The sequence below is a fragment of the Adiantum capillus-veneris genome, chromosome 25 (assembly GCF_014529385.1).
Source record: "Adiantum capillus-veneris isolate H3 chromosome 25, ASM1452938v2, whole genome shotgun sequence".
NCBI lineage: Eukaryota > Viridiplantae > Streptophyta > Polypodiopsida > Polypodiales > Pteridaceae > Adiantum > Adiantum capillus-veneris.
The window spans coordinates 55,910,047-55,925,826 of NC_140955.1; the positions used below are offsets into that span (position 1 = coordinate 55,910,047).

At 41.8% G+C, this 15,780-nt stretch overlaps 1 protein-coding gene across 1 annotated transcript; it reads left to right on the forward strand.

The window, feature by feature from the left end:
* The first annotated feature begins 11,317 nt into the window (after positions 1 to 11,317).
* On the forward strand, positions 11,318 to 12,083 carry LOC147424931 (uncharacterized). Its single transcript, XM_086500005.1, has 2 exons — positions 11,318 to 11,499; positions 11,597 to 12,083. The coding sequence occupies exons 1-2, from the start codon at positions 11,318 to 11,320 to the stop codon at positions 12,081 to 12,083; spliced, it is 669 nt and encodes a 222-aa protein (XP_086356131.1).
* The last annotated feature ends 3,697 nt before the right edge of the window (positions 12,084 to 15,780 follow it).

The window sequence follows — 15,780 nt, forward strand, 5'->3', positions numbered from 1 at the left end:
TAGACATGCTATTGTAGACGGATGAGCCGGTGAGGGGCGCACGATGTTATTTTGTGAAACCTATCGACACCAGTCCGTGCTGGTGCGGAATGGTTCCAACACGTTTAGCATAATATACAGCTTAACAAAATCACCATTGAAACATGGAGCATGAATTCACGCTGTGTATAGGATGAAGTGGTAGTAGCAGGAGGTCGAGGAGAACAAAGTTGGGACCAGTTTCAAATCGCCTTAGTGCATTGGCATACAAACCCTTGTGAAAGCACCCCACTCAAGCTATCTTTTGTTCCCATGTACAATAAGAAGTGAGATTGGAAAGAAGCTCTTCCGCTTCTAGCCCCATCGCAATATTATATTGGCTATGGCGTCAAGAGTGGCTAAAAAAAGCGTGAAGAGACAACTTATGGGGAGGAAGACGAAGTGAGACCCCATAGCAAGTCCTCTTATGAAGTGTGGTGGGTGATAATAAGGGCCTCGAGCTCCACATAACCTTATAAGAGATGATGGACCTCTTGATGCTTGATACATGAGTGCAATACCTAAACTTGAAGGTTGGTTTTCTCAATCATGCATCAGGAGCATCTCTTCTAATGACATAAGGCTCATACACCTAAGAGCTTGGAGGCATGTAGGTTGCTTCACCAATAGGAGTATTGAGAGTAGCAAGAGCATGGCATGCTAAGTAGGTAGCACCTAAAAGGGGTAGGGCCTATGACAATAGGTTTTGCAACAGTCAAGTTGCCAAGGAAGACCTCAATGAGGGTTGCATCACCATCAACATCGGTATCTACAACATGGAATGTCGAGGAGGGTCAAGAAAATCTACATGCAAGAAGGGTCTCCACCTTAACAGAAGAGCAAGGCATGGTTTGAGCAGTCGTACGACCAGTGGCCTTGAAATTGGGATACCTTACCACATAAGAGCATCCATAGAAGGCTTGGCACGCTCCTTTGCAGAAAGGTACGGTGGGATCACTCCTCTCACATGTGTGTCAGGATCATTGTAGGTTATTACTGTGATGATACCATCATAGACTGAAAAGGAAGAATGAGAGGAGAGAGAGATAGTGCAAGAGCAAACATGCAGAGGCCCATCCACATTATGGCTACCTTTATGCCCATACATCTTTTGATATTTTTTATGTATCCATAATTAATCACTTTGCATATACTGCTGTGAGTTGGGATTTTGTTAGGGCCTCAACGTGTAAAGAGGTTTGGGATTTTGAAGCCTTTGCTATTTTATGGTAATTTTGTGTTGAGATGCTAGTTGAATATAGTATGACATGAATATTTTCTCCAATATACCCTACTCTCACAACAATTGTCAAGGGTGTTGCTCATATTTGCTCGAAAACCTAGCTTCGCTCGGTTTTCTTTGCTCGTTCATTGGAAAGCCTCATCAGGATGCTAGGAAGGATGTGGAAATTGAAAAGTCAGTTTTGATTGGTTTTGCAAGGAGTTCAGAATTAAAAGTCAAAAATGTAGTCAGGTGGATTGGATATATCTGGTGTGTTTGTGTAAGTTGGATTGTTCCAGCCACTGCAGTACTCTACACTTGGTGTATTGCTTGAAACCTAGATGAAATTTACTGAACTGATTTTTTTTTATTTTTTTTTAACAAGGGATTTTGTGGGTTCATGTCAACTATTTTGGGAAAATAGTATCCACCGGGTGTGCCAATGTTAAAGGCATGTTGGCAGGATCTAGGGGATCTTTATTTAGTCTTTTACTTATGATTATGAACCTTTGTCTTAAAAGTCAGATGTGAAAGGATGTAAGTAGGATTTAAGTCTTTTGAAAAGTAAAAACCTAGGGATGTGAGATCTAACTTGAAGAGACATGAGTTATGGTTGTATATGTTGGTGTCTGACGAACAGATTGGAATGTAACCGTGTTTTCTGAAGTATGGAATAGAACAGATTTTGTCATCTGAGTTGTAATTTGTCTTGAAGTTGTTATCTATCTTGTGTAAACTATGTTCCTGAATTGTGCTATGAACATTGTGTGGTGAAGAATGAGTCTGGATATAAGGGAGATAGTCAGATTTGATGTTCAAGAAAGACAAATTATCCTGAATGTATTTCAGATTGTGACTATGTTCTTTGAGAGAGATCTTTTGTCTAAATTAGTTTAGGGGAAGCATTTTTTGACCCCTAACAAGTGTATTGCACGCAAAGTATTCAAGAAACACCAAGTGCATCTTCTTGAGCAACCCCAGGTTTGTTTTGACTTCTTGAGTAACTACAAGTTTATTTTCATTGACATTATGGCACTCCTCTGATTGACCTTTAGTTGAATGTGGTTTGCTAAATATTTAACAGTTTTATTATTGTTGCACATTGCTTTAGATTTAGTAAATACCACTGCCAAATAGGTAGCTAACTATACATGCTTCTGCTCTCAGGGATTGGTACCATGACCGGTAGCTACCACTGTGATCCTTATAATTACCGGTGTCAGACTTTGGTAGCATACATGTTGTCCTCGATAAAGGTAGCTAGTAGTATGATAGTGGTTGCTACCAATCTTCCACGGTGTGCCTATTAGATTTGCTAGCTACCATGTTCAACCTGCTCGTTACCAGTCTCAAGTCCTGATAAAGGTAGCCATCAGCCTGATAGTGCTATGTACCAGATTTCCATGGTAGTATTGGTGGATGGGTAGCTACCACTGTCAACTTGGTAGCTATCAATATCCTAGTGCTAGCAGTAGTCCCAAGAAAGAGATCTATCATTCCGAGAATGATATCTTCCAATTGCCATGCAATCCTGGTGGAAGCTACCAGTTAACTTGATCGTTACCAGTCTCATAGTCCTGATAAAGGTAGCCATCAGTCTGATAGCGCTATCTACCAAATTGCCATGGTAGTATTGGTGGACTGGTAGCTACCAATGTCAACTTGGTAGCTATCAGTATCATAGTGCTAGCTTCCACGGTAGTCCTGGGAAAGAGAGCTATCACTCTAAGAGTGATATCTTCCAATCTGCCATGCAATCTTGGTGGAAGCTACCAGTCCACCATGGAAATCTTGGTGGAAGCTACCACTTTTCCATGGCAATCTTGATGGATTAGTAGCTAATACTGTCAACTTGGTAGCTACCCTTAGGTAGTCTGGTAGCAACCAGCCTTATAGTACTAGTCCTTAAAAAAAGTTAGCTACAAGTCTTAAGAGTGCTTGCTACTATTAGACTCGGGCTCTTGTTACTTTTCTCCTTCCACCGATCGCAAAAGTATTAGTTACCATTCCGATACTAACTCTCACCAGATTGATCTTAGTTTTGCATGTCAACAATAAGTTTTGATTTTGCCAATAAGTGTATTGAATATCATTATTTAATGCAGGTATAATTCTTTCTTGCCTTCAAACAGAGTCACCCAAAGGTACAAATTCACCAAAGGACATTTGAAAAGCTGAAACCTTATTTTGTACGCAAGCTTCGAGATCGGTACAGTTGTTGTTGCATAACTCATGTTCAAATGTCATTCTTGAGGGATGTCGTAAACCATATAAGGTAAATTTCTTATGGTGTGCATGGAAAAGAGTGTATTTTGTCAATGTGACATTTGTGGTGCAAATGTGAAATGCAGTGCTTACACAAATCATTTCCCTAACCTTACAAAACTTTGGGAATCAGTTTTATGCTCGAAGGCTAGCGGGTCAAATTTTTTTGCACTGAAGTGTTTGATGGGTAAATGCTCCTCTTGTGGGCCTTCAAAGAAGCTACCAATTTGCCCGATTGAAGAGTTAAATAGTGCAGGCACGGTAACAGTGAAGATATTTGAAGACCATGAAGTTGGCGAAACAAATTTAGGGAAAAAGAAGAAAAGAAAAGTTTTGTCTCACAAGGAGATGCAGTGCGGGCACCTTTTCATACTATTCAAGGATCATTTGAGTAAGTTTATAAAGCACAATTTTGTTTATAGATGGCAGCGCGCCTGAGCAATTTAAAGATTTTCTACGTATCTTCTCTGAAGATGTGGTAGTGTCAATTTTGGATTTCGCTAAAAATTACACTTTTAAAGAACAAAACAAGATTCAATCAATGCATTGGTTTTCTAGCCAGGTCACAATCTTTGTCCACATCACATATGTGCAAATTGCAGGTAGTGTCCAAAAATACTATCATTTCTATATATCTGATGATAAAAGCCATGATACTCTTCTTGTCCAACATTGCTTTATGCTCCATTATGGCTGGTTGAAAGAGCTAGGCATATCGCTCAAACAACGTTGGGTGTGGTCAGATGGTGCAACCTCACATTTGAAAGCAAAGAGGCCTTTCTATTTTGTTGCTCGATATGGAACTTTGACAAGTTTGAAAATGACACATCACTTTTCACGCTTAGGTCATGGGAAGGGCGAACATGATGGTGCAGGTGCTGTTATTGAGAGGCATCTCACTCAAGAGCAGCTAAAGCCAGACTGTGTGAAATTACAATGTGCAACAGATGTGGTGCAATTTTTGAGACAAACCATGTCCAATGATGGTGCTACAGCCATGTATTCTTCTCAAGTACGACCATTTACTCAAGTGTTCTGCGATTGTAAATCTGTGCCTAATGGACGTGCGTTACATTGTGTCAGTGGCTACTCCTTAACAAATGGAAAAATTGTCAGGTATAGGCTATTCTTATGCTTCTGTAGTGCTTGTCTACAAGGCAGCTGAAGGAGGTGTTCCAATAAAGCACACATTTTTGCATGGAATTATGTTACCCTTGAACCTACAGATGATGTCGAAGATGATGAAGAGATTGAAGAGTTTGCATATGAAGGACACCATAATGTGTTGAGTGATGCACTTCATGTTGGTGACAATTTTGCTGTTATAGCTCCTCATGACAATAAGGAGCTTGTGGATTTCTATGTCTTGAAATGCACAGCAAAAAAGTTTCAAACTAAAGCTTTGCTAAAAGATGCATGGGGGAATGTTTGCAATGCTGGCTCATTTTTTGTCAAGGGAGTTTGGTACAAACAAGCAAAAGCAAACCCGTACAAGTTCAAGGTATTAATTTCTGAGCCTGAAGCTACCTTGCAATCCCACCTTGTACGAGCTATTAAGTTCCCAATGCCGAAAGTGGGACGTACAAGAAATTTCTTACTTTCCTCAGAAACATATGAGGCTATTTACAATAGCACTCCTTTTGATGTATATCATTCCTAGTTCTAATCTAAGCTGCTTTTGATTGCCCTTCACCATCTTTCCTTTTTTTTTTTTGGGGGGGGGGGGGGGGGGGGGGGGGGGGGGGGGATCATCTTGTATCTGAGTATAAAAATCACCATGAGTGCCAGATACGGCCTCCTCATGGGGTATACAAGTTGTCATATACAATTGTAGACTCTAACACTGTGGGAAGCCAAACAACTCCAGAGACAATGGACAGATGACTCTGGTACATGCCGAATACATTTATGCAGATTGATCATGACCACTAGAACCAACCCATAAGACCCTCCAAAATTGACTAAGAAAAAAATGTTGAAGACCCTCATGTAACCAAATCTACAATTGAGTCAGCCTCTCCGGCTGGCATTGTACTAACAATGTACTCAAAAAAAGGCACTGAACCGAGACATGCAACTGTGTAGGTGCAGTGATTAATACCATACACCAATAGGAATCAAACCACATTAGAAAAACCTCTAAAATTACTAAAAACAAAGACTAGCATCTATAAACAAGTGTGCAAGTTAACAAAAGCTGTTTTATTACATTGTGCAGTGATTAATAGCATACACCAATCGGAATCATACCACAATAGAAGAACCTCTAAAATTACTTAAAATAGAGACTAGCAGTGTGCAAGTTAACAAACGCTGCTTTATTACATTGAGCACTCAATATGTAACCTCTTAGTTCATTACAAAACAAGATGCATCATCATTACCAATGAGAAAAATACTCTATAAGATAGTAGATACTTGATTGTTTACATCGCTTATCATGATGACATGTCAAAATAAAATGTCTTGCCATAAATCTCTAAATGCCATCGTTCACTTTATCGATCGGTCTCGGCAATGCACGGCGTATGGCATACTTGAGGTGATCTTTGGCACAAAGCCAATTTGTGAGACAAGATCTTACAGTTGTTGTAATATATTCTTGAATCTCAGTGGGATTCTGATTTTCCATATTCTTCATTATGCAAAAAGTGCCTTTAGGATTCCACAGTTGCTTGTACTATGTGTCATCCACTAGAATTGTGGATGACACATAGTATTGACCTCTTTTCTCCCAGAAGTCACATAGCTTCTTGTAAAATACAGGCTTTCCACCAGGTAGCTTGAATCTAGCCTCTTTTGTGCAATCTTTCTGTGTAAGGATATCCTTGAACTAGGGAAAATGAACAATAAAGCAAGTTCTCAACATTTTTTCTGCTTTCTTCTACATGCAGCAGGTCCACACAAACACATCAAAGTACACAAGGCACCAGTCCAAGAATGCAGATGCATCCCTTTTAAACCCAGCAAACACCCCTGCTCTGTCTACAATCATTAGCTGATTCCAATAGGAAGTCATATTTGAATGGTACCTCCTCTCCATTGAAGTCGGCAGGACACCATTAATATCAAAAATTAGAGCTGGCTTACTCTTAAACATTGTGTTCGAAGGATCCTCCCATGGACAAGACACCATCCCATCATCATTCCTTACATAACCTGCAACACCTGCATCACCTCCATCCTTCCATGGCCAAGACACCATCCCGTCATCATGCCTTACATATCCTGCAGCACTAGTATCACCACCTGCATCACCTCCATCACTTGCACCACCTGCATCACCTCCATCAATTGCACCAGCATCACCACCTGTATCACCTCCATCACTTCCACCACTTGCATCACCTTCATCAATTGCACCACCTACATTACCATTTGCATCACCTCCATCAATTACACCACCTGCATCACCTCCATCAATTGCCAATCTTGCATCACCACCTGCACCAACTGCATTACCATCTGCATCACCTTCATCAATTGCACCACCACATCAGGAGGGTCTTTCATAGTAGTCTTTTCTATCATATCTATTATGTGATCAAGAATGTCAACTATCATATCTATTATGTGATCGAGATTGTCAATGTAGCTAGTGACAGCATTTGAGCATAAAAAACAATAATGAGATAAACAACAATGATAGATAGGACATAAAAAAATTTGATTTTGGCTTTCTTAATACATAGAAAATTGAGAACTATTACAAAGCCAAAACGGCAATAGGCTTTAAGAAATTAAGAGCCAAAAAATGGGGATAGGCCACAAAGCAAAAAAATTGAGACTATGTTTGGAGTCTTTTTCTGACTCTGGTTGTTGTAGCACCTTTTCTTCCACTTATATGGAACTATTTTCTCTTGTCTCTTTCTCTACTTGGTCCTTTGATGTCTTTGTTTGCCCCTCTGCATCCTCTGTAGGCTTTCTAGCAGCCTCATCTGCATTAGAGAAGAAATAATGATCAGGAATGAACTTTAAACAATATTATCTACCTTTAGGAAAAAAAAAACCAGAATTAACACCTGTCATCTTTCTCTTTCTTTCCCTTTGCATCATCCGTATGGTCTACAAGATGGAGGGACTAGTGTCTGTGGGTGGCTGACATTTCATTGGTCTTCATTGATGAAGGACAATTTTTTGCTTGATCTCCCATCTCCGGACTATCTTTCTCTAACACACCTTCGTTCTCAACATGTACTTGCACCTTTGGATCCTGTTCTTCACAATTGGTACCTCCTACAATCTCCACCTCGACAGTTGGCTCAGCCTCTATAGTCATGAAAAGTATAATTAAGAACAATGTTTGAAGCTACATGTGGTACAGCATGATAGTGGAAGCTACCAGGCATGATAGTGGAATCTATCAGGCAAGCACTGATAGTGGAAGCTACCAGGAAATCACTAATAGCTACCAGTACTATCATGGTAGCTATCAGTTCTATCATGGTAGCTACCAATGCCATCTTGGTAGCTGGCTGACTCAGAGCTACCAATTTGACATAGGGGCCACCAGTGCTATCCTAGTAGTAAGCAATCTAACATTGGTGGTTAACAGAATGAAAGCCTAACAACCTTTATCTAACACAGCTTCCTTCTCAGCATGTACTTGCACCTTTGGAGCTTGTTCTTCACATTTGTTACCTCCAACAAACTTCACCTTGGCAGCAGGTTCAGCCTCTGTAGTCATGACACATATAAAGGAATTAAGAACAATTTTTCAAGTTACATAACTACAACATGAAACTAGAAGCTACCAGGAAAGCACTGGTAAGCTGTCAGTACTACCAAATGCTATCCTAGTAGCTACCTTGTCCCCTGCCATCATGGTAGCTACAAATGCTATTATGATAGCTACCAAATTCTATCCTAGTAGCTACCTTGTCCCCTGCCATCATGGTAGCTACAACTTCTATCATGGTATGTACCACTTCTTTTTTGGTAGCTACCTTGTTGCTTGCAGGACTTCCATGGCAGAATGGTAGCTCATGGTAGAATGATAGCTACAACTTTTAGATTGGTAGCTACCAAGCTGACAGTGGTATAACTACCTTGCCACCAGTAGGACTTCCATGGCAGAATGGTAGCTACCACTACTAGACTGATAGCTACCAAGCTAACAATGGTAACTACCTTGCCACCAGCAGTAATTCCATGGGAGAGTAGTAGCTCATGGAAGAATGGTAGCTACCTTTACTAGAATTAGCATGACAGCTGCCATTATGAGGGTGGTAGCTACCATTCTTGTATTAGTAGCTACAATTAATAGGGTTTCCTTGAAAAAAGACAAATAGAAATATGAGTTTTAGCTCAATGCCACAAAATGCATCAGGGTGCATACCATAGTCCATGCAATTGGATGCATCAAAATTGATTAAGGGCACCAATGATGGTTTGGTTTTTTATTGAACTCCTTGGAAATTGGCATCCGTACTGACGAGCATCACCAAAGACCTCATGGTATGAAAAATAGGTTGCATGCATCCCACCTCCATGCATGTATCTTTGCTTGCAACAACATGGCCAAAATAGTACATGTGAAAGGCATGATTGCAAGGCAGCAAAAACATGCCAACTGCATCGTTGTAGTACATCGTCAACCCGCAAGCACTACAAGCTTTGTGCAAAGCAAAGGTGCCCATATCCACAAGTGGAACTTTTGGTGGAGGTGCAAACAACAAAATTGTACTTCTTTTGACCTGCATGCTTCTGACAAAATCCATTAGCATAGTCCCAATGGTGACCCTCGATTTAAACTAGTCACTACTAATTTGAAGCCGGCAGCTTAGCAGGAGAGGTTCCCAGCACACTTCAAGCATAATGAAGAAGATACCAGGTAGGTTCAAAACATGGCCAGCCCGGAGGTCACTGGGGACAAAGTGGAAGAGATTCCAGTAGGGTCCAAGGAAAAAATAGTGCAGGTGAACAAACAGCTACCAGAGCAACTAAAAGAGGCACTGAGAGCACTATTCCTGGAATACAAAGGCGTTTTTGCATGGGACCGCATTGAGTTGAAGGAAATAGATTTGCGAGTGTGCATAGGATCCCACTAAAATTGGACGCCTGGCCAATACTAATGTAAAGATACAAAATGAATCCCAACTACGTGACAAAAATGAGGGAGGAAATCAACGCGCTGCCAAAGGCAGAATTCATTGTTGAAGTAGAAAGCAGCAAATGGCTTTTTCCAATTGTGGTGGTTCCTAAGAAAAATGGCCAGTTATTAAGAATTTGTGTAGACTTCAAGAAGCTAAATGAGCAAACTATAAAAGACCCATTTGCACTACCATTCACTGACACAATGCTTGATCAATGGCGGGGTATGAAATGTATAGCTTCGCAGATGGCTACAATGGTTATAACCAGATTGGCATGGCTAAAGAGAATAGTGAGAAAACAACATTCATAACTGAATGGGGCAGGTTTGTCTTCCTGGTGATGCCATTTGGGTTGTGTAATGCACCAGATACATTCCAGAGAGCAATGATGGCAATACTTTCATATTACTTGTAGAAATTCGTGGCAATTTTTGTAGATGACTTTACCGTATACTCAAGTATGGTTCAGCATCTAGAATGCATGAGGCTCATGTTTGAAAGGTGCAAGGAAAAGAGAGTGTTCCTGAACCCCTACAAGTGCCTGTTTGGGGCTTTTAGAGGAATGCTTTTGGGACACACAGTGTCAAAGGAAGGGATCAAGACTATCCAAGAAGCACTGCCACCCACAAACACAAATGAAGTGTCAAGCTTCCTGGGATTTGTCAACTTCTATAGGAGATTCGAGCCAAATTGGTGAAATCAGTAGCTCCACTGTATGCCTTGACTAAAAAGGAGGTCATTTTTTTATGGAATAAAATGTGTCACGAAGGGTTCAAGGCAATCAAGAAAATAATCTCGGAGAAACCTATCTTGAGACAACCAAAGTGGGACTTAATCTTCCATGTGCATGTAGATGCGTCAGGACTGGCTCTAGGAGGTATTCTGACCCAACTAAAAGGGGAGATTTATTTTCTAGTATATTTTGCTTGTCGGATATTTTCTCAAGCAGAGTAGGCATATACCTCCACTGAACAGGAAGCCTTGAGAATGGTATTTGCAGTACAAAAATTCAAACATTACCTACTAGAAAATTTATTTGTATTTTATGTGGATCACCAGGTCCTCTTACATCTGATAAATAAGGTAGTGATCTAAGGCAAGCTATTCAGGTGGATGTTGCTATTATGGAATTTGAATTCAAGATCATCCATAAACCAGGGAAAAATCACTTTGGAGCAGACTTCTTGTCTAGAGTAGCTCTAGAAGAAAATGCCAAAGATATAAATGATGAACTACCAGATGCCAGACTCTTCATAATTGAGGGAGAGCATGGCCATGTACTTGCAAACAGGGGATCTACCATTAGGGTTGCCCATGAAGAGAAAACAAGCACTAATCATGCAAGACAGAAAATTCACATGGACAGTTGGGGCACTGTACAGACTGGGGAAAGATGGAATACTGAGAAGATGTGTCCCAGAAGAGGAAAGGATAGAGCTACTAGAGGAAGCCCATGAAGGAGAAGCAGAAGGGCATATGTCAGGAGAGGTCCAGAAAGCTACTACAAGCAGGCTACTCATGGGACTCGCTGTTCCAAGAATGGGCCAGAGGATGTGATGTGTGTCAGAGGAAAGGAAGACCATTGCCAAGGGACATGGGACCATTACAACTAGTACAACTATTAGCACCCTATATGAAGTGGGGGATAGATTTCATGGGACCATTCAAGAACATGGACAAATATAAATACATAGTTGTAGCCATTGACTATATCACCATGTGGGTGGACAACTCAACCAGAAAGACAACCAGCTTTTTGTACGAGCACATCATCACCAAGTATGGCTGCCCACTAGAACGAGTTAGTGACCAAGGCACTCATTTCTTGAATGAGACGGTAAAGGCTTTGATTGAGGTCTTTCAGATCAGGCACATAAAGTCCACCACATACTACCCCAGGTGCAATGGCCAGGTAGAGAGTACTAATAAGGTACTAAGCACTATACTGACTAAGATGATAGGATATGCATTTACATTCAGCATTGTGGGCATATAGAACTACCTTCAAGGTCACGACCAAGCAGACACCATTTCCTATGGCTTTTGGTCAAGAAGCCATAGTTCGATTTGAGTTCAAAATCCTAGTGTTACGCACATCAGTTCAGTATGAATTGGACCCGGAGGCTAGCCTCCAAGAAATATTGATAAACTTGGAGAAAATGGATGAACAACACCAGAGGGCCTTATGGGAGCAGGAAGTGGCTCAACGAAGGATGAAGGCACATCATGATAGAAAACTAAGAAACACGGGGCTGAAGGAGGGAGACCTGGTATTATGGTTTCCTGGGAAATTGGATGCAAAGAAGAAAAGTTTGACCACAGGTTGGATAGGGCCATATGAATTAATCAGATTATATGAAAATGGCTCAGCCAAACTGAGAGATTTGCAAGAACTGGAGCTACCAGAACGAGTCAACAGAGGAAAATTGAAAAGGTACCACTCTAGGGTCCAAGACCAAGATCAAGAGACGGATCAGGAATAGGGGGGAAGGTGACTTTAGGACCCTCAAGACTTCAAAGATGATCAAAACATAGCACCTCAAAAACACCCTGAAGCACAACAAGGACAGGGTGAGAAGGCAGCGGCCGAAACAAGAAAGTGCTGATGTAGCAACGATGTGGTCAAAGAGTGAATCACAGAGACAATACATGCAACCCACATTTAATGAACATCCGTTATGCAAAATAGCCCTACTCATTATAGCGATCCTAGTGATAGGATTTTTGGCACAATCAACGATGGAAAAAAACAAGAATAGCCCAAGAAACCACAACTCTCACATTAATCCCTTTGGAACTTCTGTGCACCCTTGTTCTTGCAACGCATCACACTTTCCTTCTAGCAACACAGCTTTTCCCTTTCATCTCTCCCCCTCACATAACACAGAAAACTCTGCAAATACAAGCTATATAACCCTAAGCACTTCTATACTCTTAGCTATGGCCACAACACCTAAAGCTATGAAGATCAAACTAGTAGAATTAGAGGAAGCTGACAAGGCAAAGCTAGAAGAAGCAGGGCTATGGCACCTCTCCCAAATAATGAAGAAACCAATTGATGAAACCATAGCAGAAGAAACAGCCGCGAACTATGACAACGATGCCCAACAAACGTATGTCAAGGGAGTTGCACTAAAGGCCACAAAAGAGTTTGTGAGTTATTACTTGGGACTCTCAGCACACTCAAAATGTCAAACGTGGACTCCAAAGATGATCAACAAACACTTGGGCAAAATAGAGGATGAGAAGACGAAGAGAAAGAAAGGGGCCCATGGGGTACCCCTTTCAAACCTTCAGGAACACAACAAACTACTCAGGTTTGTGGACTAAGAAGTTTGCCTAAACAAAGATGATAAATTCCTGGCGGAGCAAGTATTCATGGATGCAGCTTGAGTCTTCTCATGAGGCTAGTGTGACTGGGCAAAGATTTTGGAGAAGGCCATGACCACCCTGATGGTTGCAGTAAAGGGAAAAGGTCAAAAATTATACACCTACGTCCCCATCTGGCAAGAATTGTACAACCAATCAACTAGAGGTCAAGCAGGTGAACGGGCCAGGATTCAGGAACTAGACAAAAGAAAGAAGAGGGTCAAGGAGGGGGAAAAGGAGTAGAGCACAAAAACAAAGAAAAGAAAAACGCTCCCAGACCCCCAACCCCCAATCAGGAAGGCACCAATGTTTCATAGACGAGTTTGCAAAAAGGCGCTCTGGCCCTATTACAAAATCTTAGGCATAGTGCATCTAGCTAGGGCCAGAATACAGTTTAAGAAAAGTTGAAGGATTTCCTGGACCTCTGATCCCCAAGTCCAAGCCATCAAGCACTCCAATTTTGGCAACACCAGGAATTACATTTTGCATGGAGTAGGGAGGGACAAGCCAGAGAGAAGGGAAGCAACAGATACAGTCAGAGCCTATCCTAATGAGGACATGGCATGATTTGTATAACAACATGACAGGGAACATGACCACGCTAAATTTCAAGAACTTAGAGCAACCTCAGGGCATGCTGCCATTCAAAAAAGTACATGTACTTGACACTGTTTTAGAAGAGCTTCCCCCTGATGGCGGCAAAGAGGCAAGCTTGAGGGCTATGATGATAGCCATTAATACGCTAGCCCTTCAAACTCAAAAATGTTCACATATGCTCAAGAAGAGCCTAGCACAGCAGCCTTAAAACAGGAAAACAAAGAATTGGCAAGAAAGAATCAAGAGCTGGGAAGGACCAACCAAAAATTAAATGAGCAAGTATACCGGCTCCAGGAGCAAATTCAAGCAGTGGATAAACAAACGCAAGAACCTTATAAGGAAGAAGAAAACCCTGAGGAAGTAAATGGTTGGCGTTTAGCAAGAAGCAAGCAAGGACAGGAGGGAGACCCAGAGGGAAGCAGCCAAGGCTAAAGAATGTACCAATACCTTCAACCTGGCTGTACTAATGAATCTAATCATGGAATGATCGCAATACCAAAGCAAGGAGTCTGGCAGGATGCTGATCAGCTGCAAAACTTCATGGAGAATTCAGTCGCATTGATCGAGCAACATAGCCAAAACATCCTTTAGCAACTGACAGAGCATGAACAGGATGCTGGGGCTCCACCACCAATTGACCAGGAAGAACGTCAGGAGGATGAGAAAGAGGACAAAGACGATGAGGATGAAGATGATGAAGATGAGGATGAGGATGATGGGTCAGGAGGGGATGTCGCCCAAGGAGATGGGCCTGGTGGGACACAGGAATCAACAGGAGGGGAGCCACTTGAGGGAGGGGCTTGGAGGAAGAGGAGACAAATGAGGAGCCAGAGCCAGGACAGCATAGGCCAGAGGACGACCAGAGGAAAAGGTGGGCAGATGAATGGTATAAAAAAAACCCGTTCATCTGCAATCTAATCAATAAGCTGGTCAGGGAGCACAGGGAGATAAACAAATTAAAGATAGAATCCAAGCTCAACAAGGTAACCAAGAAAGACATGGAGCAGGAGAAGAGACTGGTCGAACTCAAGAGTGTGATCAAGAATTTTTTCAAGAAATGGCCTAGTCAATGCCCACACAACAATGAAAAGTGCCAGCTGTCACCTCACCCTGCATGCATACAATTGCTAGATAGACCACCCAAAGTGGTACCCACACCTGAAATGGGGCCAAGACCCAGAAGGACCACTTTCAACCTGCTACTTCTGGGTGATAGAACCAAGTATGCGTGTATGGAAGATTGCAGAAAGGCCATCGTGGCATCAAAGAGTAGGAGAGAATCATAATGGCGTGTCTATAAACAGAGTTATATAAGTTGAAGATACCTCCAGGGACAGGCAATCCAGAGTAGTGGGAGCAGTGGCTTGTGAATGTAATTAATCTATTAAAGAGATGGTACCATTTGGCCAAGGAGGAAGTACATTTCATGGAAATCTGCATAGAAAGACTCTTTGACAACCCCACAGTGATGTACGCCACAGCCCCTCCACCTGAAGCCCACCCCATGTTTTATTTAGTGTTGTATCCAGGGATAACTGAGCCAGCTGATGCTGAGGAATAGGTGGTGTTGGTGGAAAAGTTTAGGGCATGGAGAAATTAGATGGAAGAGAATTACAAGGTCATGGAGGAGATGTTTCAGGGCAGTCTAGAAAAGGAAATATGTAGAGATATTTTTGTGGAGTGGCACCAGCATCAAGATAAATTGACCACTTTGTGCAATAACCTGTTGCAGCACCACATTCTGGCTCAGAAGCTTTCCCCATAAAAACACTAGACCACTCATATGGACCAGGACATACAATGGTTGGCAAAAAGACTAATGAAGGCAAGGATGAGGCCAACCAGCCTGCATATGACACTTGGCTTGCAACAGCCTACTGGTGTGTTTAGTTAGCATGAGCCAGGTGCAGATCCGAAGACCATGAAGTGGAATATATGTCACAGGGGAAGCATAAGCGGCAAAGGCTCCACTTATTTGATAAGACTCGAGCCCCAACAATATGAAAGAAAACAAGTCCCGGCAAAGTCACGATGGAATTGCTCAAGGAAGAGGAGGTAGAAAAAGGGGAGCCTTATGACAAGCAAGTAATAGAGAGCCTCCACCTTGAGCATGAACAAGATCTTCTCAAGGTCATAGCCAGACACCAGGAGGCCCAAGACAAAGGAACCAAGAAAAAGATTGCCAAAGCCCTGATGAAGTGGGGAGACAATGAA

Bases quoted from the DNA above. Each gene is read 5' to 3' on its own strand.
- LOC147424931 (XM_086500005.1), top strand. From the start codon at position 11,318: ATGTGGGTGGACAACTCAACCAGAAAGACAACCAGCTTTTTGTACGAG. The intron at 11,500-11,596 runs GTGCAATGGCCA...GTGGGCATATAG, and splicing joins TCCACCACATACTACCCCAG to AACTACCTTCAAGGTCACGA.